Source organism: Rhinolophus hipposideros, assembly GCF_964194185.1.
Source record: "Rhinolophus hipposideros genome assembly, chromosome: 11".
Lineage (NCBI taxonomy): Eukaryota > Metazoa > Chordata > Mammalia > Chiroptera > Rhinolophidae > Rhinolophus > Rhinolophus hipposideros.
Genome location: NC_138057.1, coordinates 35,037,775 through 35,060,942, shown reverse-complemented (window position 1 = coordinate 35,060,942; position 23,168 = coordinate 35,037,775). Strand labels below are relative to the sequence as shown.

At 40.9% G+C, this 23,168-nt stretch overlaps 1 protein-coding gene across 1 annotated transcript in view; it reads left to right on the top strand.

Annotated features, from left to right (window-relative positions):
* DOCK8 (dedicator of cytokinesis 8) overlaps positions 1–23,168 on the top strand; it is a 190,065-nt gene that overhangs the window by 146,121 nt on the left and 20,776 nt on the right. The window contains exons 28-42 of the mRNA XM_081065762.1: positions 9–148; positions 487–656; positions 2,819–2,964; positions 4,848–5,030; positions 5,393–5,522; positions 6,497–6,584; positions 10,407–10,503; positions 11,936–12,070; positions 12,948–13,100; positions 14,190–14,348; positions 15,207–15,307; positions 16,066–16,258; positions 20,554–20,697; positions 21,913–22,044; positions 22,499–22,633. Coding sequence (XP_080921888.1) covers positions 9–148; positions 487–656; positions 2,819–2,964; positions 4,848–5,030; positions 5,393–5,522; positions 6,497–6,584; positions 10,407–10,503; positions 11,936–12,070; positions 12,948–13,100; positions 14,190–14,348; positions 15,207–15,307; positions 16,066–16,258; positions 20,554–20,697; positions 21,913–22,044; positions 22,499–22,633 — 2,106 coding nt within the window. The remainder of the gene's footprint in view (positions 1–8; positions 149–486; positions 657–2,818; positions 2,965–4,847; positions 5,031–5,392; positions 5,523–6,496; positions 6,585–10,406; positions 10,504–11,935; positions 12,071–12,947; positions 13,101–14,189; positions 14,349–15,206; positions 15,308–16,065; positions 16,259–20,553; positions 20,698–21,912; positions 22,045–22,498; positions 22,634–23,168) is intronic.

Genomic DNA, 23,168 nt, shown 5'->3' with positions numbered 1-23,168 from the left:
TTCTGTAGAACTCGAGCTCCTGCTCCAGCTTCCAGGACCAGAAGATCGCCAGCATGTTCGATCTGACTCCCGAGTACCGCCAGCAGCACTTCCTCACTGGGCTTCTCTTTACTGAACTGGCTGCGGCCCTGGATGCTGAAGGCGAAGGGTATGTTTCTGGCATTTAAAAAGGAATGCAAAGCAAAACAAACAAACAATACAGTGATGCTGCCTACTAAAAGGTATAGTCCAACCTCCCATGCTTGACGAAAAAAGACCATTCACCAGAGAATATTCACCAGAGTAGAAGCATCTGTAACTTTGAGAAAAGGTGCTGATAGGAATTTGGAAAGACTTGGGGGAGGGAGAGAAACCACAAAATGGCTTTTTTCAGCCACATTGTCACCCCATTGTCTAGGAGCTTTCTGGTCACTCCTTATTGTTTAAGCACATTGTTAGTCAATCCCTCTTCACCATAATTTCTAATGTTCTCTGTTGTGCCAACAGGATCAGCAAAGTGCAAAGGAAAGCTGTCAGTGCCATTCACAGCCTGCTAAGTTCTCATGACTTGGACCCACGTTGTGTCAAACCAGAGGTGAAGGTCAAAATTGCTGCCCTTTACCTGCCTTTGGTTGGCATCATTTTGGATGCTTTGCCACAGTTCTATGACTTTACAGGTAACAATGCCTTCTGTTTCCTTCTTTGGATTGATGAGGGCCCCTGCCAAATGCCCCCACTAGAATAAGGTGTCTGTCATTAGCGCTAGTACTGATGTTTCTATAAGCAATTCTCTACGCTAGTGCTCTCCAGACCTTTTAAACACAGGCCCCAATTTTTTTATTTTTTAAAGGCACATAGCCTTGTATCTGTTTTTTATTTAGAAATTAATTTGTTCTTTCATTTTTCATTCGGGTGCTGGTATATAATGAACTTTATAAACCATACACCACAAAGGATGAGATAATAAGAGAATCACTTCTTTTGGAGATCACTGCTCTGATGCCTTGAAATGAAGGTGTTTCTTTTCTTTCATGATTTTTTTAAGCAAAGAAGCAGACTCAAATGAATATGAACAATTATTCCATGCAAAAAAAGATCATGGTGTCTGTCTTTCAGTATTAGAAAATTCTGCCATGGCAGAGGAATTTTGCCTTTGGCGCTGGCCGATGCGAAGGTTGAAAATCAGTATCTCTCACTTAGCGAGAGAGAAGGATAAATTGTCTCAAAAGGATGTGTGCACCTTTTGACTTTCTTTGCTTATTACAGTGCAGATTAGGGAATGTAAATGAACAAAACTACCCTCCACCTGAGCAAAACAATCCCATCTTCCTACCCTCCCACCAACACACACATACACACACACACACACACACACACACATACACACACAGATTCTGATCACTTCAGAGTGGTTCTTGCTTTTCCCTCAACTCAAGGGAAGTTCTTAGAACTTACCATCTGACGAAGGATCCTGGGCTTTGAGGAATGTTTATGTGAGCCCAGCATCCTTGCAGGCAATCATCCTTGGAATCCTGGAGCCATTCAAGTTTGCCTGTTTCCTCTAAATGCAAGGTGTCATGTGTGACTAAATTATTTCTAAAATCATTATGGTGCTAATTAAAATGAAACTTACAATGAGCAATAAAATGGGCATTGAAATGACAGAAGCGAACTTGGCGCACAGGATTTAGTGGGCTGCAAGATGACATGCATTGAGCTTCCTCTAGTAATGCCTGATAGGAGGGCAAATTGAGAGCAATGTGGTCCTCAAAATTTGAAGATGTATTTTAGGGCAGGACGGGTAACTTTCAGACCATTTCTAGAATTTTGCGTGAAAGTTTCATTAGAAGACCCATGACTTTCTGTTCCCAAAGCAGGGAGCCACCTTAGCACGCATTCTCCAAAGATTCCTTGTTGATTAGAACTTTGTAGATCAACTACTTGGGATGAGAACTTTTCAGCACTTCGTCTTTGAACCTGTTAAATCTTGGTGGTTTCTTTACATATGCATTGAACTTTATGGTCATGATGTAACTGACAAATGGGAAAACGGCAAAAAGTGTTCTATTATTAAGGTCATATAGTGCATCGATTGTACATGGAATCTTTACATTGATAAACTAACAAGAATATAGTCTTTTAAAAAGAGATACACTTGTGGGGATCGAACCAGCAACCTTGTTAAGAGCACCGCTCTCTAACCAACTGAGCTAACTGGCCGCCCAAGAGGGGTATATTTCTTACAACTGATAAACTACATTGACATGTCACTATCACCTAAAGTTCATTGTTTACATTAGGGTTTACTCTTGGTGTTGGACATTCTAAGGGTTTGGATAAATGAATAATACGCATCCATCACTGTCATATCCTACAGAATGGTTTCCCTGCCCTGAAATTCCTCTGTGCCCTGCTTATTCTTTCTCCCTTATCCCTAACTAACTCCTGGCAACCATTGAACTTTTTACTGTCTCCTTAGTTTTGCCTTTTCCAGAATGTCATATAGTTAGAATCATACAGTATGTAGCCTTTTCAGATTGGCTTCTTTCCCTTAGTTGTATGCATTTCAGTTTCCTCCATGTCTTTTCATGACTTGCTAGCTCATTTCTTTTTAGCACTGAGTAACAATCTGTTGTCAGTTGTACCACAGTTTATGTATCCATTCACCTACTGAAGGACATTTCGGTTGCTTCCAAGTTTGGGCAATTATGAATAAAGGTGCTATAAACACCGATGTGCAGGTTTTCTATGGGGACATAAGGTTTCAATTCTTTTGGGTAAATACCAAGGAGCATGATTGCTGGATCATATGATAAGACTTATAATGTTTTAATTGCAGCTACAGATGCCCGTAGTGGAAAAAATCGCACCAGTGGTTCGGATGAAGAACAAGAAGGGAACAGTGCAATTAACCAGAATGTGGCGCTGGCCATAGCTGGGAACCACTTTAATCTGAAGACCAGTGGAACAATGCTGTCTTCCTTGGTATGTTGCACACTTCTCTAGTTTATTCTTTATTTTGTGTCTTTTTCCACGGGCTCATTCTTATATTCACCTCCCAGAACCCACCGTGGAGCAGGCAGGGAGATTTCTGCCTTACTGCTCATTGCTGGAAGGAGTCATCGTGAGGCTGGCAGCTGTGGAGGGAAGTGGTGCAGATGAGGCTGCACACAGTCAGACAGGATTCTGGCCGCAGTAAGAGAATCACAGATCAAGTTCAGGCAGTCTCAGTGGTGCTGAGGTCAAGGCTCAGAACACCGGGAAAGAAACTAACTCGGGAGATTTGAGATGTTGCAGAAGACTAGAGCAAGGCTCCCTCAGGTGGAAGGCTTGAGCTGTGTTTATTCCATGTATTTATTATTCATACTGTGTATGCCTCCAAAAAAAGAAGATTGAAGAGGGCTGGTTGCTTGATAGACACTTCTGAAGTGTCAGCTTTGGGAGGTTCCCAGAGACCTGAAGTAGAGTCGTTTGGCTCTGTCCTTACGCACAAACTCTGTGTAAAGAGGAGCTCTTCCAGGAATACACCCTGGTTCTCTTGAGGTATGATCTGTCTCTGTTCCTTGATGAGCTCTGACTGTCCCTTTTTCAAGACAGGGCTGCATCCCCCAGCTTCATTTGACTTAGCACTTCAATGTAGACTGTCTCTGCAGAGAACACACCTCGGTCCTGGAAAGGCAGCATCGACATCCGACATCCGACTCTTCTTTGCAGGATGACTTTCTCCTCTTCCCTCCAGCGCTTGGGCATTCCCCACCCCCAGTACACCCCCCCTGAGAGGTGCAGGGCAGGGAAGTGAAAAAGAGAAGCGACACTTGAGAGCTGACATCACTCATTCTGCAGTTTGATAAATACTGGGTTTTATGACCACCTCCACCTTTCTAATATCCATCTTACCAACGTTAGCTGCTTGAGGTGGTGTATGCCTTTCACATTGCTATTTGATCTCAAGGCAAATCCCCAAATGCCCAAAGCTTACCGGTTAGAAGATATTCCCTATGAAGTTATATCTAAAGATTTCATAGCTTCGTGTCACCGTACTCAGAAAAATCTGACATTAAAGTCACTCCATGAGCCCTATCATTCCCTTCTGAAACCAGCCTTTCCCTCACACACTGACAAATACCTCATTGCAATTTCACCACTGCATTCCATTGGATATTAGCTACGCCACATGAACCAAGGGTGCAGCCGCAATCATTCTTTGTGCTGATCTGATGAGCAACAGAGAGTGTGCTCAGCACTCTAAAATGAACACTTGTGGCCAAAGTATTAAAGCAAAGAGCCTGAACCCCCACACCCACACCCCCAGGAAAACATAAAGCATGGTTAAAGTCCCATTCCACAGGACTCCACTAAATTAGGGATTTGATTAATTCGCTGAGCAGTTCATGACCCTTATATTATACTTTGGACTCTGACAAAGAAGCTAAATCTTGAACAGTTAGGGTATATCTGGAACCCAGCCAAGCCAGTTCACCGCTACAAGACGCTGTTCTAAGTTGTCTTGTGTCCAGATTGAAGGAGAAATTCTTGAAGATCTTAGCAGAATGGGAGCCCCTTGTTATGATTGAGGTTGGGAGAGGAGTGGTCAAGGTCCCAGGCAGACCACCAGACCACAGTGCTCCAGAGACAGAGGGCTCCCACAGTTATGTGGCTGAAAGCCGGGCTCAAATAACTACTGCCCCGAGCAAGCCCCTTTGCGGAGCAGCCCGGCCCTGGGAAAGGCAGAGTTCTTGGAACAAGAACCCCAGCCACGGAAGAAGTACAGTTACTGTGTTCTGAGAGATTGGCATCCCTTAAACTTTCACTGTGTGTGCTGTTCCGCTTCTTCCCCTGCATTCGTCTCCCAATCTGCCTGCTTCCAGCCCTACAAGCAGTACAACATGCTGAATGCGGACACAACCCGAAACCTCATGATTTGCTTCCTCTGGATCATGAAAAATGCAGATCAGAGCCTCATTAGGAAGTGGATTGCTGACCTGCCATCAATGCAACTCAACAGGATTTTAGACCTCCTTTTCATCTGTGTCTCATGTTTTGAGTATAAGGTAAGTGTGGAGCGGCTCAGTTTTACACCAGCTCTCATCTCCCAAGGTCCATCCTATCTGTTGCTGCCCTTCTTCGTTTGGGCATCAGTAATTTTTCTTATTGCTGTGTTAAAATCCATGGCCTATTTGCATATCCATAACCTACCTAGCTATGATAATCCCCCAGGGAAAGGATCCCCGCCTTCTGCACAGAGTGCCATATTCGCGTTAACAGGATTTCAGCCGTAAGATCCCCCAGAATGGCATTTCTGGGTAGCACATGTCCAGACTGGCCAATGTCACCATGAGTGCTCTGTTTTGAGGATCCTCCCCATGGGCAGAGATCTCACCAAACAAAGCGTCTTTCTGTCTGCCCTGTCCAGGGAAAGCCGAGCTCCGACAAAGTCAGTACCCAGGTCCTGCAGAAGTCAAGGGATGTCAAGGCCAGGCTGGAGGAGGCTTTGCTCCGCGGGGAAGGGGCCAGAGGGGAGATGATGCGGCGCCGGGTTCCAGGTACGTCGGGTCCACCCTGCTCTGCTTTCTGTATGAGAACTGCACCTTTTGTGGGCAGCGGTGCCCTCCCAACATGAGTAGACACCATCACTTTCTTAAGATGTTACAGTAATAGAGACAAGCAGGTTCTGGGATTCTGTGCATGATGTGTAATGTTAGCCCTGTACCTCTAAGGGAAAGCTGCTTTCCTGAGACCACCGGGACCCTGGAAATGTCCCCAGATGGCATCTTCTATTTCAAACTTGTAGGCGATAAAAGGTCACATCCAAGATTGTAAGTCATAGGATGAGATGAATGGTGTCTCTCTCAAGGCCAGAGCCTCTCCTGGGGTTTTGACTAGTCTGTGCAGAGCCAGGTCAAGACCATGGCTAGTTCTCATTCCTAGATCATCTCCCCAAATCACTCAGGGCACTATTAGGATGGAATCAAGCCACTCAATGGTCTCCGAATGTTCCAGCCCTCCAGGAACCCTACCACACCAGGAATGATCTCAAAAATGCTAAGCTCATCATTGTAGAATAGAGTGAAGTGTTCATCTACCCTTGGTCTTATGTACTGTGTCAAAGTAAATCAGAGTGACAGCTCATTCTGTGCCATGGGACAAATGACCAAGAATTGAAGGGAGCTCAGCTTTTTTAGAGATGGCTGAGCACCTTCATTTGAACCCACATTATCCTTTTCAATAACTCGACGAGAACCTCCAGCGTTTCACCGGAATTCTGTGTTCATGAGAAACATTCTCAGCAGCACTCCAGAAAGGCAGGGGTTCTTCTAAAAAGCTCTAGCGTATCAATCAAAGAGCAGGCCAGCCTGCCATGGACATGGGCTTTGTCTCCTACCAGCATCCAGCATGGACTCTAATTAGCCAGAGCAGTAGGGCTGAGGCCTCTTAGTTGAGCTTGTTGTGGAACTTCTGGTTATCTTGGAGGGTTTCATGCTCATCAAATTCCTATCATGCATTTCTTAACTCCTAGGGAATGACCGATTTTCATGCCTAAGTGAAAATTTGAGATGGAAGAAAGAGCAGACACATTGGCGGCAAGCTAATGAGAAACTAGATAAGTGAGTCACTCAACAACTTTGTGCTACTTTTACCTAAAGTTCTAAACTATTTTTCCCAGGCTACTTGTGTTACTGAAACAACTACATCCTTCCAAGGGTAAGAAAATGAATCATCGTTATCTGTGTAAATTCCGTACATCCAGGGACTCGGTATAATCAAAGGTATAAGGAGTTATGACTTCCAGTTCTTAAACATTTATTACATTGATAAGCTTTTAAAAGAAAACTAATATTTAGCAATCTCAGGTAGCTTAACCAAAACTGCTGATTGGGACAGGACAGATTACCCAAAATGATTTCAACTTATATTTCTACTCCAGAAATATGTACAAAGACGTATAATCAGGAATATTTATATCAGCATTACATAAACAATTAAAATCATTGGAAACATTCTAAATGCACAAGAATAGGGAAATATGTAAGAAAATATTAGGTTGGCATTAAAATGTTTTGAAATCATTTTAATGACATGGAAAATGCTTATGATATTGTGTTAAATGAATAAAAGCAGGAGAGACACTTGGTTTTAAAGTGGAATCTTAAATTTCTAACTACATATAGTAAATATATTTTTAAAAGCCTGGAAGGAAATTTATCAAAATATTAACAGTGGTTTACTTTGGGTGTTGAAGTAATTGGTGTTTCCTTCTTTACACTTTGCTGTATTTCCTACAATGGATGTATTATGATGCGTATTATCAGAAAAATTATAAAGAAATGAAAGAAGAAAAATCCTGCTTAGGTTGTAATATATGATATATATGTGTGTGCAATAATCTGGATATATGGGGGCATAAAACTAAACCTGTTGAATGTATACCACATGTCTGCCATTCCTCTTAGCAGCAGGTAGCCTAATGAACCTCATTGCACAGCAGCTAAAGAAACCCCCCACCACACATTAGGTAAGGCCTAGGAAGGGTATCCCCATGGTGTATGAAGCACCCATCGTAAGGGAGTGGAGGGTGGGGCAAACTTGCGTAGCCATGTTGTTTTGTAAATAAGTATAAGTTACTATCTTCATTTTATTTATTTTTTATTAGTTTCATGTGTACAAAACACTGTAATAGTTAGACATTTATCATCTATACCCCTTGCAAAGTGATAACCCCCTCCCCCAATCTACTACCCCTCTGACATCACACACAGCTGTTACATTTCCACTGTCTCTATTCCTTATGCTGTACTCCACTTCCTATGAATACATATATATATATATATATACACACACACATATATATGTGTATATACACACACACACACATAAAATTATAGTTGACATTCATTATTATTCCACTTCAGGTGTACAGTGCAGTGATCAGGCATCTACAGCATCCCTGAGGTGGTCTCCCTAATAAGACAAGTGTCCAAGTTACTATCTTTGTTGCTGCCACAAGAATGCATCATTCTGGTCTATTTATAGGAATATTGGGAACCAAATTTATTTTAAAACATTAAAGAGACAAAGACATTTTAATTATAGATGTTACTTCAATAGCCTAATTATTGGGCTTCTTAATGATATCCAGTTGTGTTTGGTATTTTATTCTTGCTTTAAGTTCCCTGAACTGATTTATAAGATATTTGGTTCTGAGAGTGCATAAGTTCTAGTTCAAGCAATAAACAAAAAAACAAAAAAAAATTTTTTTAAATGTGCATGCAGTAGGTGCTACAGAAATGTATAGGGCATCTACTCTATGAGATTAAGAGTAGAGTCTAACAAGGCATGTTTTACATGAGCTGTGTAAATTGATGTTTTGGGGAACCTTTCCCTTTTGCTTGCAGAAACAGCACCACGTTGAGCCTTACTTTCCATGCAGGGCCTTCCAATTCTCTCTAGACAGTTCTCAGCCCTGAGCTACCTGGTGGGTGGCTCATTCATTGTCAGAGCTAAGGATTCACCTCTGCAGATCTTCAGGATGATTTTTTGTTGTTGTTGTTGTGGTTTTTTAACTGCTTAATTTAGCTATTTGGAAAACTTTCTGTAATTACAATAGTGGAGTCTTTCACCTTTTTCTTTCAGGTCATTTTTCAGTTATTTTGGCTCTCTTTCTTATAGAGCAGTAATTTTCAACCTTGGCTATCCATTAGAACCACCCAGGGAGCTTTTAAAGCTTCCAGTGCCAGATGTACCCAAGGCCAATTAATTTGGAGTCTCCAGTGATGGGACCCAGAAATCAGTATTTGGTAAAACTCCCCTGGTGATTCTGTCGTGCAGTCAAATTTGAGGACCTATTTTAAAGGAATATTTAATAGACTTTTTAAAAACCAGATTCATGGTGGTGATGGTTGCAAAACGATGTGAACATACTTAGTACCACTGAACTATACACTTAAAGGTGGTTAAGATGGTATATTTTATGCAATGTGTATTTTACCACTATAAAAACAATTGGTAAAAAAACAGAAACAAATTAGGACATTCTAGAATTGCACTGTCCAATATAGTAGCCACAGTAGTAATATAAGAGAAAAATGCACACCAGATGTTGAAGACTCAGTACAAGCAAGAGAATGTAAACTATCTCCTCAGTAATTTTTATAGTGATTATACATTGGCAATGTTTTTTGATATATTGAGTTAAATAAAATATATTACAATTCATTTCATCTGTTTCTTTTTGCTTTTCTTAGTATAGCTACTACAGAATAGAAAATGACATATGTGGCCTCCATTATGTTTCTGTTGGATAGCATTGCTCTAAATCTAAACCTACCAGTAAATTAATACAAAGTAGCTTTTATATTTCACTTATTTTACATAAATGTTATCACGTGGAGAATGAGAAAAAACTGTAGAGCAGCTTGGGACCAAAAAGCCTGCCGTAAGCGTGAAAACAAAGGGAGCTATGTAGTCTGAGCCCTTGATGTCATCGTGAGCAAGGCACTGCCCCCGTTATTGGGTGAAGGGGACTCAAGATGAGCTGATGATCCGGGTCTAAGACTTTTGAGCTCCCATAATGACACCTCAACCCCTGTGCTAACATCCTGGCCACTGGGACATCTTGGTAAAGTCAATTATTTACACTCCTCTTTCCTAGCAACCAAATTTAGATGATACAAAATACCTTTTCCAGTTTCACTTGGAGAATATGAGAATGGATGAACTAGTGCGTAAAACGCTCTGATTCTTTAAAATGAAACCTAACAGCGGAGCGGCACCAGGCAATTTCCCATCCCCTAGTGTGTCATAGCCAGTAACGTCCAGTCGGATGTTAGATGGCCTGTCCCACAGGAATGTAACCATGCTTCCCATGAGAAAAGGACAAAGGCCCGTACTTGGCTGTGCAACCCCAAGGCGGCCTTTGAGAAGTCAAGAGACTGACTCTTCCCTGACAGGGTTCTGAAGCATCACAGTTTCCTAATCCAGTAGCGTCACTGTTTGCCAAATTCACATCACACCCAGTTTCACTCCCTCCAGCTTGTTGTGGAGGCTTCCCTTGGCTCAGATCTGGAGATGGTTCTCATGCATGAAATACAGGCATGGTCCTGAGGCTTTAGCAGCAATCTGACTGGCAAGCCTAATTGCTGGTAACAAACAATAATTGCTTTTCTACCTATTCTGTTATTTCTGTAATTGTCATCATTATTCATAATAGTGGGGATGAGGATGGCCTGGAGACTTTACCTAGAAAATATTTTTAACCAGACACTAATCACAGAAAGCACCTAGTACTCCTTAGTAGCCAGCTGCTTTGTGTTCACTCCAAATTGACTGTTCAGAGGACTTCTTTATGCCTTGTTGCATAGATTGCTATCATTGGAGTATGGCCAGGTTTGATATGCACTTTAATTTGACCTTTCTTTTTAATTTCTTAGAACAAAGGCAGAGTTAGATCAAGAAGCCTTGATCAGTGGCAATCTAGCTACAGAAGCAAATTTAATCATCCTTGACATGCAGGAAAACATCATCCAGGTGAGGACAACCAACACCTCATCTATTCAACATGAATATGTTTACTGGAATTTAATAAAGAATTCTTTATAGAAACTTGTAAAAGAATTAAACATGATCCCAAATGCCTTTTTATAAAAAACGAAGTTGGGCAGTTTATTATTTACACTAGTGTCCAACTTACAAATTCCAGAGATAATGAACATTCTTCAGGCTTCTTGGACTTGCTGTTTGCTTGGAATGAGTTCATAAACCGACTCTCGTAGCTGAATTTGCCTGAGTGTATCAAGTTTATAATGTGGATGGTGGGCTTATAGTTCAGTATCTAAAATAGGGATGGTAGCCAGTTTGGGGTTTTTGTTTTGTTTTGTTTTGATGGGTCAACTCCAGTTGAATTATGATTGAGGTCTGGTACAGGAGCTAAGATTATGACTGAATTAGGTTAAAATGAAAAACCAGTATGTGTCTGTTTTGGACACAAATTAATGAAGTTAAAGTTATTTGTGCCATGAATTTCCCATTCCTGCTGTAGAGAATTGTAGTGTCCCTGTGACCTTGGCCATAAAACAATTTGTCACACAATGGCATCATCTAAGTGAATGTTTTCAAAAATTCCCAAGACATCGAGGTGTTGTTAGTGGGTTTTTAGTTAACCTGAAAAAATGAGTCCTTCCATGTTTCCAATGAGAAATCATTTAGACTAGATCCAGTATTGCTTTTTAGGGCTAGAAGAAGAACTATTGATGGAATACAGTGACACCTTAGGTATCCAACTTTTAAGTTATCTGAGATCAAGGTAATTATTGTAGAAAAATAAAGACAAAAAGTATGTGGTATTTTTGATAACTTAGATACTTGGCATCACATTGATTATATCTTTATACAAAACTGCTTTGAGGACTATATACCTAACACCTGTCTTCAAAATGTATTTGCAATTTTCAAAGAAAGCTGAAACTTAACTTTTCATTATCTTTGGTGGTGTTAATCTTTCTGTAGCTGATAAACAAGCTTCATTTAGAAACCTCACCACCATCCAGAAGCCCCTATTGTCTTGGGAAACCCACGGTTGTGTTTTGCAGCTTTCAAGGCGAGCTGTGCCTTGTCTATACAAAGACAGAACATTCCAAAAGCTATTTCCCAGAATGGGGGGGAAATATCTCAGCATGGGGGGAGGTGTACCTTAGAACTGAGGTTAGCAGCCCAGAATTAGGCATATATCCCAAATGAATCGGGCATTTTGAAATAAAGTCCCACTTGGAAATAAGTCTTCAGCTCACAAGGTGATTAATGTATACGTGTGATGCTTTACCAAACCCTTAGATCTTAGAGATGGAACTTCAGTGTCTCTGTGTCTACAGCATCTCAGCATCTTGAAAGTGTCTACTTGCGTCTTCACCCCTCGGTTTATGGCCCAGTGCAGGGACTCAGTGATGCTCTTCTGTTCCCCCAGGCAAGCTCGGCTTTGGACTGCAAAGACAGCCTGCTGGGAGGTGTTCTAAGGGTCCTGGTGAATTCTCTGAGCTGTGACCAGAGCACCACCTATCTGACTCACTGCTTTGCAACACTGCGAGCTCTCATTGCCAAGGTAAACATGGAATGCATGTTTTCTTACTCTTCACTAAAAGTCTCATCTGGCTTCACGTTTCTCCCTTCAGCTGCACCAAAACCCACAGAGTACAGTGTTAAGGGACCCTGCAGTACAGGCCGAAGTCTCCCCAGGAAGAAAGCAGATGCACTCATTCTGTGGAAACTCACCATGGAGCGGAAAAACAGGGCTCTCACTCTTGAAATGTGGGTTGAACTAGAGAAATTTGCGGTGGCTACTCACTAGAGACATGAGAACACAAAGCAACTGAGCGACTTCGCCTTTCACCCCCTTTTTTTTAATACGGCATCTTAGATTAAAGTCCTTGTACATGAGCCCAATTGTGAGCCTTACCAAATGTCACGTTATAAAATGACAGGACGATTATAAATCAGTTTCTTGTAGCCTGAAGAATATAGGTATTCCTTAGGTAAAATCGTCTAATGCAGTTTACTTTCTCCCCCTTTATTGAAAATCTCAGTTGGTGCCTTCTACGTGGGCTCTTTTGCAATTAGAAAGGGGAATTCTGCTCTTATCAGGATCATTTTCACTTTCTTGGTCACCCAGGGAACCCAGGAAGCTCAGGACAATTCCTTCAGCGTTGTGACTTTGCCAGTGAATGCAACCTGGCTAACAATGCGATTAATTATGCAGCCCTGGTCTTAGTGGTGCAGTTCGTAATTAAATCTTTAAGTCACTCCATTGCTTCAATTCACCTTCTGACTCAAGTAACTCATTATCTTTATGGAGCAGTGCGTTAACTCTTCTGGGCGTTGTGCTTGTCCAAGCAGACCTTCGCATATTCCAACAAGCATCCAGTCCAGAAAGTAGATAGAAGTGCCAAGTGATGCCTAACGGCCCTTTGTGTCTGTCCTAGTTCGGCGACTTGCTGTTTGAGGAGGAGGTGGAGCAGTGTGCAGACCTGTGTCAGCGTGTCCTCCACCACTGCAGCAGCAGCATAGACGTGACCCGGAGCCAAGCCTGTGCCACCCTCTACCTCCTCATGAGATTCAGTTTTGGAGCCATCAGTGTAAGAGCTCAGCCCCGCGAGGTGACCTGGGATCGGTAGAGTCAGTGTAAAGCATTGGTTAAGGAAAAGTTTAAGGATTGCCATTTACTTCTGTCCTGTGTGAAGGCAACAATTGAGTATGTACATAGATAACCAGCTGTTGTTGGGATTGGCATCCAAACGTGAATATCAAGACGGATGAATACAGTGGTTTCCACATGTTTCAATCAATCAAATAAGTAAATAAGTAAATAAATAAAAAAATTAAAATTAAAAGTTGTCATCTGTGGGGGGAAAATCTGTGGGAAAAAACAACAGGCTGTTTAAGAATTCAGGAGAGAGTGTCCTGTTTCTAACTTCTGATCGACCGTGGAAGAGAATTGGAAATGATCAGTGTCATCTGTACCTGAGTTTTAATAGAAGCTTAGCAGCCTTTGAAGTTCAGTTTTATTGAACAGTCAACTTTTGCTTTGTTTGTCGAGATTTTGGTATGTTCTTTTGGAATTTACATTTGTGGTCTTGTTAAGAGCATGCTCAAGTGATATTAAAAGATACATTTGGCTCACGGAAGCAAGGCACGGTCCTCCTGATATATTAAGCATAGCTATTTAAAAGCCTTTCGGACATTCCTCAGGGGACCGTAGGATAGCCATATTTTTCCATGAGCCTGGAAGGAAAGGAGAAACAGACAGTCACTGCTGACCCAGAGTCCAAAATCTCAGAAATCCTGGCCTTGGAGATCCTGTTCCTGTTCGCAGTTTATCTAAAGTACTAAGAAGAAGAACGTTGGCATAGAAGGAGACATCCTTTGACCCAACTTTGTAGTAACCTTCCCGCCTGGCAGCCTGGAAGCCCCCCAGGCCTCAATGAAAATTTAAAGGGAGCTGACAGATTTATGTCAGAGCAGTATCCATTTAAACCATTTAAACAACAATATGAATCTTGTGCAAAGTATGGTTCACATTTCATTAAGAGAGAAGGAGATGACTGACACTGGCTAAAGGAACATCGAACAGTTATTGGTATCTGGCTCCGTTGCCTTCAATTATCCACTAGCTGAGTGCCTCTGATTTGTTCCATGTCTTTTTTTTTTTCTTTTCCCTGATGCAGAACTTTGCAAGAGTAAAGATGCAAGTAACCATGTCTCTGGCATCTTTGGTGGGCAAAGCACCAGACTTTAATGAGGAGCACCTGAGAAAATCCTTGAGGACAATTTTGGCCTATGCAGAAGAGGACAAAGCCATGCAGAGCACCCCTTTCCCCATCCAGGTAGCCTGAAGAGCATGCTTTATATCATGAATGGGTTGGGAATCAACCAATTATAAATTTGTATATATATACATATATGTGTGTGTATACATATGCTTATATATATATACACATACATACAATATAATTATAAAATATATAGTTATATATTTATATATGAAGTATATAAATAGTATATAATGATATATAATATGTTATTTTACATTTTATATATATATATATATATATATATATATATATATATGTATACCGGAAAATGTATACAAGTGGACACTTTGGTCACTGTTGCTCAAGCAGTAGTTTGCCATAAGCAGAAGTGTCTGGATGCTGATGGTAACCACTTTGAGCACCTCTTGTAATTGCAGAAGTCAAACGTGACTTGCATTGATCTTTTGTTACTGATATATATTGAGTATTGCAATTTTAGTACAGTTTTCCTTTCTTAAAAGGGTATACATTTTCTTTGGCACCCTCTATAATATTTATATTATATATATATACAGCCTCCTACTTGATATAAAAAGCCCTGATATTCCAGATTAAGGGATTTTCCGGTTGCAAATAACTGGAACTAGTTTAAACTAGTTTAAACAGAAAGGTAATCAAGAGGAAAAATAGTATAAGGATTCAGGGATAATTCATGTCTCCCAAGGGCCGCCTTCCTTCTGGGCCTCAGAAGCACCTGGACTTGGGAAGAGGAAGGCCGCAGAGGATCCAGCCTAGATTCCCCTCTACCCGCAATCTCTACTCTCTTAAAGAAGCCTGTTCATTCCTGCCCATTGCGCTTTCAGTGCAATCCTAACTCATTACCATGGACTATAACGCCAAGCTTATGTGGCGGTGTACCCTTTTTTGCAGGTGGAGGAACTTCTCTACAATCTGAATAGCATCTTATATGACACAGTCAAAATGAGGGAATTTCAGGAAGATCCTGAGATGCTTATGGATCTCATGTACAGGTAAACTTTTCTGATAAAATCAAAAGGATGTCACTTGAGCATCTGGAGTTTGTCATCGTGGAGTGCTTATTCACGTAATTACTAGAAGCCATGTGGACACACTGTTTTGGATGACGTCCAAAACTGTATATAGAAGTTGGTAGAAATTAATCATTTAGAGTGAGTTCATTCATGTACAAGTTATCGGAAAGATCTCTCTAATTTCAAAGAAGGAACCTATTTTATAACACTATCTTCTACTTACCGTAGAATGAAAGAAAATAGCTGTCAACTGTTACATGAATTATTTCCTATATGATTTTTTACAATTATATTTAGACATACATGTACAGTTTTATTTAAAAATCACATTTTACTCTAGTTTAAAACTTTGCCGTACCGTCCTTATTCAAGAAAAGCTAGTTGCACAGGAAAAATTATTCTGATATGAAATAAGGGTAGTGCTTTTGTGTTCTTTTACTTTGAAAAGAAAGAAAAGAGAGAAAATTGCTAGAGATCCATTAAAATTAGATATCATTTTATCAAGTCTTTATTTGCCCGTAAAGTTTTAATTAAATGCTATTTCTTGGGATCCAGAACACCTTGGACATGGAATGAAAACAGCTGGCCTGATAAACATTGGCCCTTTCTCTCATATTCTGAACATGCAGGCAAAACGCTTGGGAAAACAAAATTCTTAGCAGAAAAAGTAGCCATACACAGTAGAAAATCAGTGTGATTCACCAGTTATCCTTGACACTTTCTCACTCTGTCCTCAGAATTGCCAAGAGTTACCAGACGTCTCCTGATCTGCGGCTGACCTGGCTCCAGAACATGGCAGAGAAACACACCAAGAAGAAGTGCTACACAGAGGCCGCCATGTGCCTGGTGCACGCGGCTGCCTTAGTGGCTGAATATCTGAGCATGCTAGAGGATCACAGCTACCTGCCTGTGGGCAGCGTCAGCTTTCAGGTGAGGAGCAAGTTCAGCTTTTCCTTTAGAGGAATGGTTCTTAAGTGGGGGCAGTTTGGCCTCCCCAGTCCGGAGTGTATTTGACAATAGACGGAGACATTTTTGGATGTTACAAGTGGGTGTGTGGGGGTTGATTTACTGGCCTCTAATAGGTATAAGTCAGAGATACTGCTAAACTTTCATTCTGCAATGCATAGCGTAGCTCCCACCGCAAAGAATTATCTGGCCCCAAATGTCAATAGTGCCAACATTGAAAAACCTGCATGAGTGTATCATATTTGCCTCTTCTAATTGCACCATCTTGGTTTGGGTTTGTTTTTTTTAATTATTGTTCGTACTAAATGTAGAGTCAATAGGCACTTTAGACATTCCCAAGCACTTTCACATCCGTGATTTCATTTGCCCTCCCCATCAGCCAGTGAAGCAGACAGATAGGGAAGATGTTATTACTCCCAATTCATGATAAAGAAACTGAGAGAGCAATTTCTCAAAGACTCGTAGTTGACACAGTATACTGACAACCGTGAGAGTAGTTTCCAAACATTGGAGAAATGATATCCCTCCTGGCCCATTCCCTGGATTACACTCCACAGCTCTGTAGTATCCCACTCTCTAATCCAAAAATCAAGAAAGAACCAAAGGGAAAGGGGCAAAGGGGCTAAATCAATACTTTCTTAGGATAAGCTGAATATTACCCATAGTTAGCAAAGGGAAATTGTTTGCCAACCCCAAATATTGGTTCAGGCTCAGTAGGAAGCTCAGTGGCCACTTAGACTGTTTTTGCTAAATAGTTTATTGTAATCTTTAGAGAAAACAAAAGTGTTATGAGTACTTTATAAAAAGACACATAATCTGTAAAAATGACCAACCCTGAAACCATGAACAATATCGTACAGTAATCGAGCCCTTTTCAAGCCAGACTCACAAAGTCATTTACAAGTGTCTGTATTATCCTTGTTTGAATTTACATGGCCGATTTTCTAAAAGGCTTTTTCTTATTATTGTTCTTCAACACAATGTTGTGATGCTGTGTGAACCAGAAGGAGAGGAGAATTCAAACTGACTTTCACAGGCTTAGAAAATAAGTCACGGAAACTATTGCTGGTGGAGCCAAGAGCTTCTGATTTCCTAGAACATTGTTCATCTGCCAAGCGGGATCGCCTCATATTATTAACTCCTCTTTTCTTATGGTCTCCAATAACAAAAATATCTATTCTATCTTTTAGTCTCAGCAAATATATTTTATTTTCAACTCAGAAATATTTGTAATCTAAGCCAAAAATTAAATTCTCATCCAAAAAGCGTAAAAAGATCACATTGGTTTTGAATCACGTAAAAGTAAAGAAAGTTAAAAAAGATCATTTTAGGTGTATCTGCTTCTTTCATCAGATTTATTTTGGCCATTTGGTATTATCAAAGATGAATATTATAAGTGCTAGTCTTTCAATTCCCAGAAAATCTTTAGGTTTATCACTTAATGTTGAATTGTATCATCCTTTTTTCTTGTTGCACGAACCGAACTATTTGTTGTTATTCTTTTATGTCTTTTTCCCAGTTATTATATTTTATTTGAGATTATCACTTAAATAATTAATGACATTATGTTATTGTCGTCCATGTTTAGTAAGCCTTACAATTCTAATTTCACCTAGAATTCAATTGATTTGCTTATAATGAGTCATGCCAACATGAGATAGAACAATTATTCTGAACCAACAGAAAGCCTCCACATTGTCCCTATATGGGGATGCATATAGCTCTGTTTTTTCATGTCTTTATCCATTTATTCACTCTTCTAGATGATATTTATTAAGCGCCTGTTCTGTCCTCATGAATTTTACATTCTACAACATCATATAACTATTCCACTCCTTATTCAATTATAATCATGATAAATGCAGTCATAAAGAGGCACAAGATGTTGTGAGTGTTTATAATGTGACCCAGAAAGGAAAGCTCAGAAGGATAAGGAAGGCAAAAGGGAAGACAAAAGGAACTGTGAGTGGGCAGACTTCGTGATCCACAGAACACGGTGAGTTAGGTGTCCTCAGCTACAAAAGGGAAGCCAAATTATGTTGATACGTAAGAGCCAATTCTCTTTTCTCTCAAATGAGACATACCAAATCCATTTGGAAATGTATGCTTGCAAGTGACAGAACACCTAACCCAGAGTGACCAAAGGTAACAATGGAATTTATCAGCTTACATGAGGGAGGTGAGCCTGAAGTAGCACCTGCCACACTGGACCTAAGGGCCCAAACAATGTCATCAGACCTCAGTGTCATCACTTTCTGTCTCTGCTTTCTGTTATGTTGGCTTCATTCTTCACAGATTTCCCACACTTGTTGAGAAATATTTAGGTTTACACCATCCCTGGTTCAAGTCCTGGAGAATAGAAAGATGCCGCTTTTCTAGCAGTTGCTGAGAAAGTCTCAGAGCATCCTATTGGTTTTGATGAGGTAATGTTCTCATGTCTGAACCAATCATATAGCCAGAGAAATGGAATGCGAAATGAAATTGGCAGGGCCAGAGTTGAGATCCACACCTGGAGTTATGATTGGTTCCCCAGGAGGCTTTACTTTATGGAAAGATAAAGGAATTCTGGCAGCACCAACAACAAATGTCCAGTGTTGATTTCTTAAATACTCTGTGCTTTAGTTTTCAACCTTTTTCTGCTCCAATAAAATTGGATTTTAAGAAAAGAATTATGAACTGAAGCTAAATAAATCCACGCAAGGAAAATAACTTTGAGACCACTGAATTCCAAGGAGCAGAGATCATTGAAATTCTGTGCCCCAGAGTACAATATTTATTCCACAAATGTAGATATAGATACATTCTCAGATACTGGTGTTTCTTTTACCTCCTAATTCTGAAGCCAGGAAAGTCTGCCCAGAATCTTTTTTCTCTGACTGCAGCTAATAAAGCTACATAACTTCAAATCTCTTCCTCTACATATAGAAAAATTGCATACAATTCTAAGAATATTTGTTTTGGGGGGTTATTAGATTCTTTCAGCTGAATCTCTAGGATCTTTTTTATCTCCAGTTCAGAAACATCATTATAGCAAGACCAGGTTGGGAAGACAGACTGGCCACAAAAGATTCTGTATTCCTAAAACTACATTACAATATTAAATGTGAAGATATAGGACTGTGACAACTCTCTTTCTTCTCCTTGATTACTAAGGTTGATTCACTTGGTCTTGCTAGCCAAATAATGAGGCCAACAGATTTTACTTCAAAAACCAACTCTGGTCCATTGATAGTGACTGACTGGAGTACTATGCTGAGAAGAATTTTTAGACTATATCCAAGCTTCAGGGGAAAGAGTCCTATAATTGATTAGTTATGCCTTCCATGAGTGCAAGAATAGGAAGGAATGGCATGTGTGCTACCTGTTTATAATTGCTAGGCTAGAAAGATTTCCCATTCCCATATACATTTCTTTCACAGCTGTGAGACAGGTTGAAGAAAATGACTCTTGATCTGTCACGAGTATGGGAGTTACTACCAGAGCTGAAGCTGGGGTGAGGCAAGTGAGGCACATAAAGCACAGAATTTAAGGAAGCACTGACTCACAGGGTCAAGTTCACAGTCAACACTTACACATACCTGAGAGTAAGTGCTTCCCCTAAATTTTGTGCCCTGGGTTCACCCTAGCCCTGGCCTTGGTCACTGCATTCTCTACTAGAGACTTTAAATTCTATAGTTTATATAAAGGAAAAGTACGCAGAAAGGAAGAAAATGTTTGGGAAAGAAAAGAATAACTGCTACATCACCATAAAACTTTCCATAAAGAAGACATTCTCATTTACTGTTGTCCTGTAATATGATAGCTATTCACCTACAAGTCAAGTCAGTAATAGCAACGTTCTTCAGGGGGGAAAAAAAAAGCAAAAGTGAGAGGTTCACTCGGCTGGTGAAACAAGGAGTCTAGTCAACTGTTATTTGGCCTGTGCCTTTTAAAAACCATGACCCCAGCTGGGTGTCCCTTAGCGTCATTTCACTAAAGTAATTCAACTGTTGTTACATTGAGGCAAGTATCCTTGATATACCTCCTCATAGTTGAAAAGAAAAAAATACATATGAGTTTTGAAGACCGGATGCTCAGTGTGTCCTTTCAGAAAGAACGGCAGCCAGAGCCTCTACCTGGTGGAATGACAGGCCTGTATAATCACAGGCTTGCTGGGGATCTTTGAGCATGGCTTCCTCATGACTACATTTAGGGCTCCTGTGGTGCCTTTTGTTAGGCCGGTCCCCTGCTCTCTGGGCTTATACCGTGATCTCTTTCAGAATATTTCCTCCAACGTGCTGGAGGAGTCTGCAGTCTCCGATGACACTCTGTCCCCTGACGAGGATGGTGTGTGCTCTGGCAGGTACTTCACCGAGAGCGGCCTGGTGGGCCTCCTGGAGCAGGCTGCCGAGCTGTTCAGCACGGTGAGTGCACACAGCAGTCCCAGGGCCTGGCCTCCGTGTTCAGGCGGAACTCCAGTGCTGTGAATACCATTCCCACTTCCTGGGACACGTGCAGGGGTATGCAAGGCAGGGGATGGCCAGGAGGACTTTGATGGATATAAACTGCATCAGCCCTCCAGGGAGATGAGAAAGCCTTTCAGCACTGCAAGTCTGGTTTTTCACTCCGTGCTCATTGGCTGGGCAGCAGTTTCACAGCATTATTCCTTTTAATAGGGGTGGAAACTAAGCCACAGAGAGGTGAAATGGCTTGCCCAGGGTTACGCAATAAATGATGAGGCATGTTCTCACTCCCTCATCTCCCCTCTCCTAAAGAAAAATATTGGGGTGGAGCCACTGAGACGAGAGCAGAGGGGAGGCGAGGAGAGGAGAGGAGAAGGAAGAAATAAGCAGTGTCTTCCTTCTTGACAACTGAGTCATCCTCAGGATTGTCGCAGAATAGGACCTGCTCAGAGAAATGTGGGAGCAGAAACCACTGAGACTGCCCCTCATTAACCTAATCTGGGTCTAAACACTCCTAATTAGAGAAAACTTATGTAGATTAAGTCATTGAGATTCAGGGTAGGAGAGAAAGTCTCTTGTCCATTTTCATTTTATTAATCTCTCGCCTCCCTCAAAATTTAAGCCAATAAATATTTAATATTTCACTGTATTAGGCTCATCCAATTTTGTTTTCATCCTTGTATTTTTCTTTTTTACGTTTCAATTGCAAGTTTCCACCCTACAACCTCTATGTATTTTAATTATTCACTAGCTTCCTTTTTTTCCTGCTTTCCTTTTCAGGATTCAGGAAAAGTCCAATAAATTCCTCTTTTTTCCAAAATTCAAGAAAATGAACCATTAGAATCCTAACACCTTTCAGGAATACACTGAACATCTGGCAACAGGGGACCCCTGATGACATTTAAAAATGCTAAAGCTGCCTTCTAGAATTGCTCTTATTCTCTGCCAATTTCCTGTCTCATTTTTCCTCTGTGAACATTATCATACAGGACCATTTAGCATGCGTCTAGTTCAATTTGAGTGCTGCAGTCGCCCAAAGATGCTCAGATGGCCCTCCTGCTCTCTAAAATATTGTGGTGCCAATAATAAACCCATTCTCCAGTGCATACTGGACTCTGCTTTCTCTTTTGAAGTTTCCAAAGGTTAAATTCTCTCTGATTTTCTCCTCTTTCCAAGGGAGGATTGTATGAGACGGTTAACGAGGTGTACAAGCTGGTCATCCCCATCCTGGAAGCACATCGAGACTTCCGGAAGCTGACTTCCACTCACGACAAGCTGCAGAAGGCTTTTGACAACATCATTAGCAAGGTAGCTGGGGACGCTGGCCAACAGGTCCTGTTACCTGGCTGCAGATGACGCTGTCCCAGAGATGCTTAGCCCCCCTTCTTCTGCAGGGAGTGATTTACTTGAGCATATCACTGTAGCTCTCACCTACCAAATGGAAAGGGCTGGGCATAGATGAGAGGACCAGAATTCAGAGTGTGAAAGAAGGTAGCTTCAATTATTTTCCAACCGGGAAATGTGAGAACCTTTTAAACTGACTTAAAAGAAGTCCTACAAATCTTTCATGGGATCTCTTTTGTTATTATTTCAAAAGTTTATTCCATAAACATTGAATTTTTTAAGGGAGTGATTTCTGTTTATGTTCGCTGTAGGGATAAACTGCTTTATAAACAGCAATAAAAGACTCCTATCCTTTGCAACACAATGGATCCTCATGAATTATATAACTAAGGAGAGGTTTTCTTATATTGCTTATCAGGGTCATAAGAGAATGTTTGGAACCTACTTCCGAGTTGGTTTTTATGGATCCAAGTTTGGGGATTTGGATGAGCAAGAATTTGTTTACAAAGAGCCTGCAATTACCAAGCTTCCTGAGATCTCTCACAGACTAGAGGTAAGAAAAGTGACTCTGTGTGCTTGATATTGTATACTTGACAGAAACAAGTTGCAGAAAATCCAAAGGATCATGAATTCATCCTTGGTATACATATAAATTTTTCCATATTGCATGTATAATATGAATGTATTAGGTGAGATCTTGAGGTAAAGCAAGGTTTGGGTCGTTTTCTTCTAAGATTCTATGTATTCTTGTCAGAGTTTCTAGATTTATGCGGTGAATATCATTTTTAAGATGGTCCAAAATTCAATCAATGTCATATGCTTTCTTGTAACCCTTTTCAAATTGTAGTAATAGTTCTTCAGCTTGAAGGTTATTACCTTGACTTTGAAGTAATCTGACCAGATTACTGAGTTACACCTAGAAAACGCTGTGGCCATCCTTTCGGTGTCACTGGATAACACACCCCACTTCTGGCACAGAGATTCTCACAGTAGCCACACCTGGGCTGTGGCACAGCGAGCTGTTCCTGCCGATCCAAGGAGCACCCCGCTTTGGATAACTGGAGTCAGTGTCCCAACCCCTGGGCTGG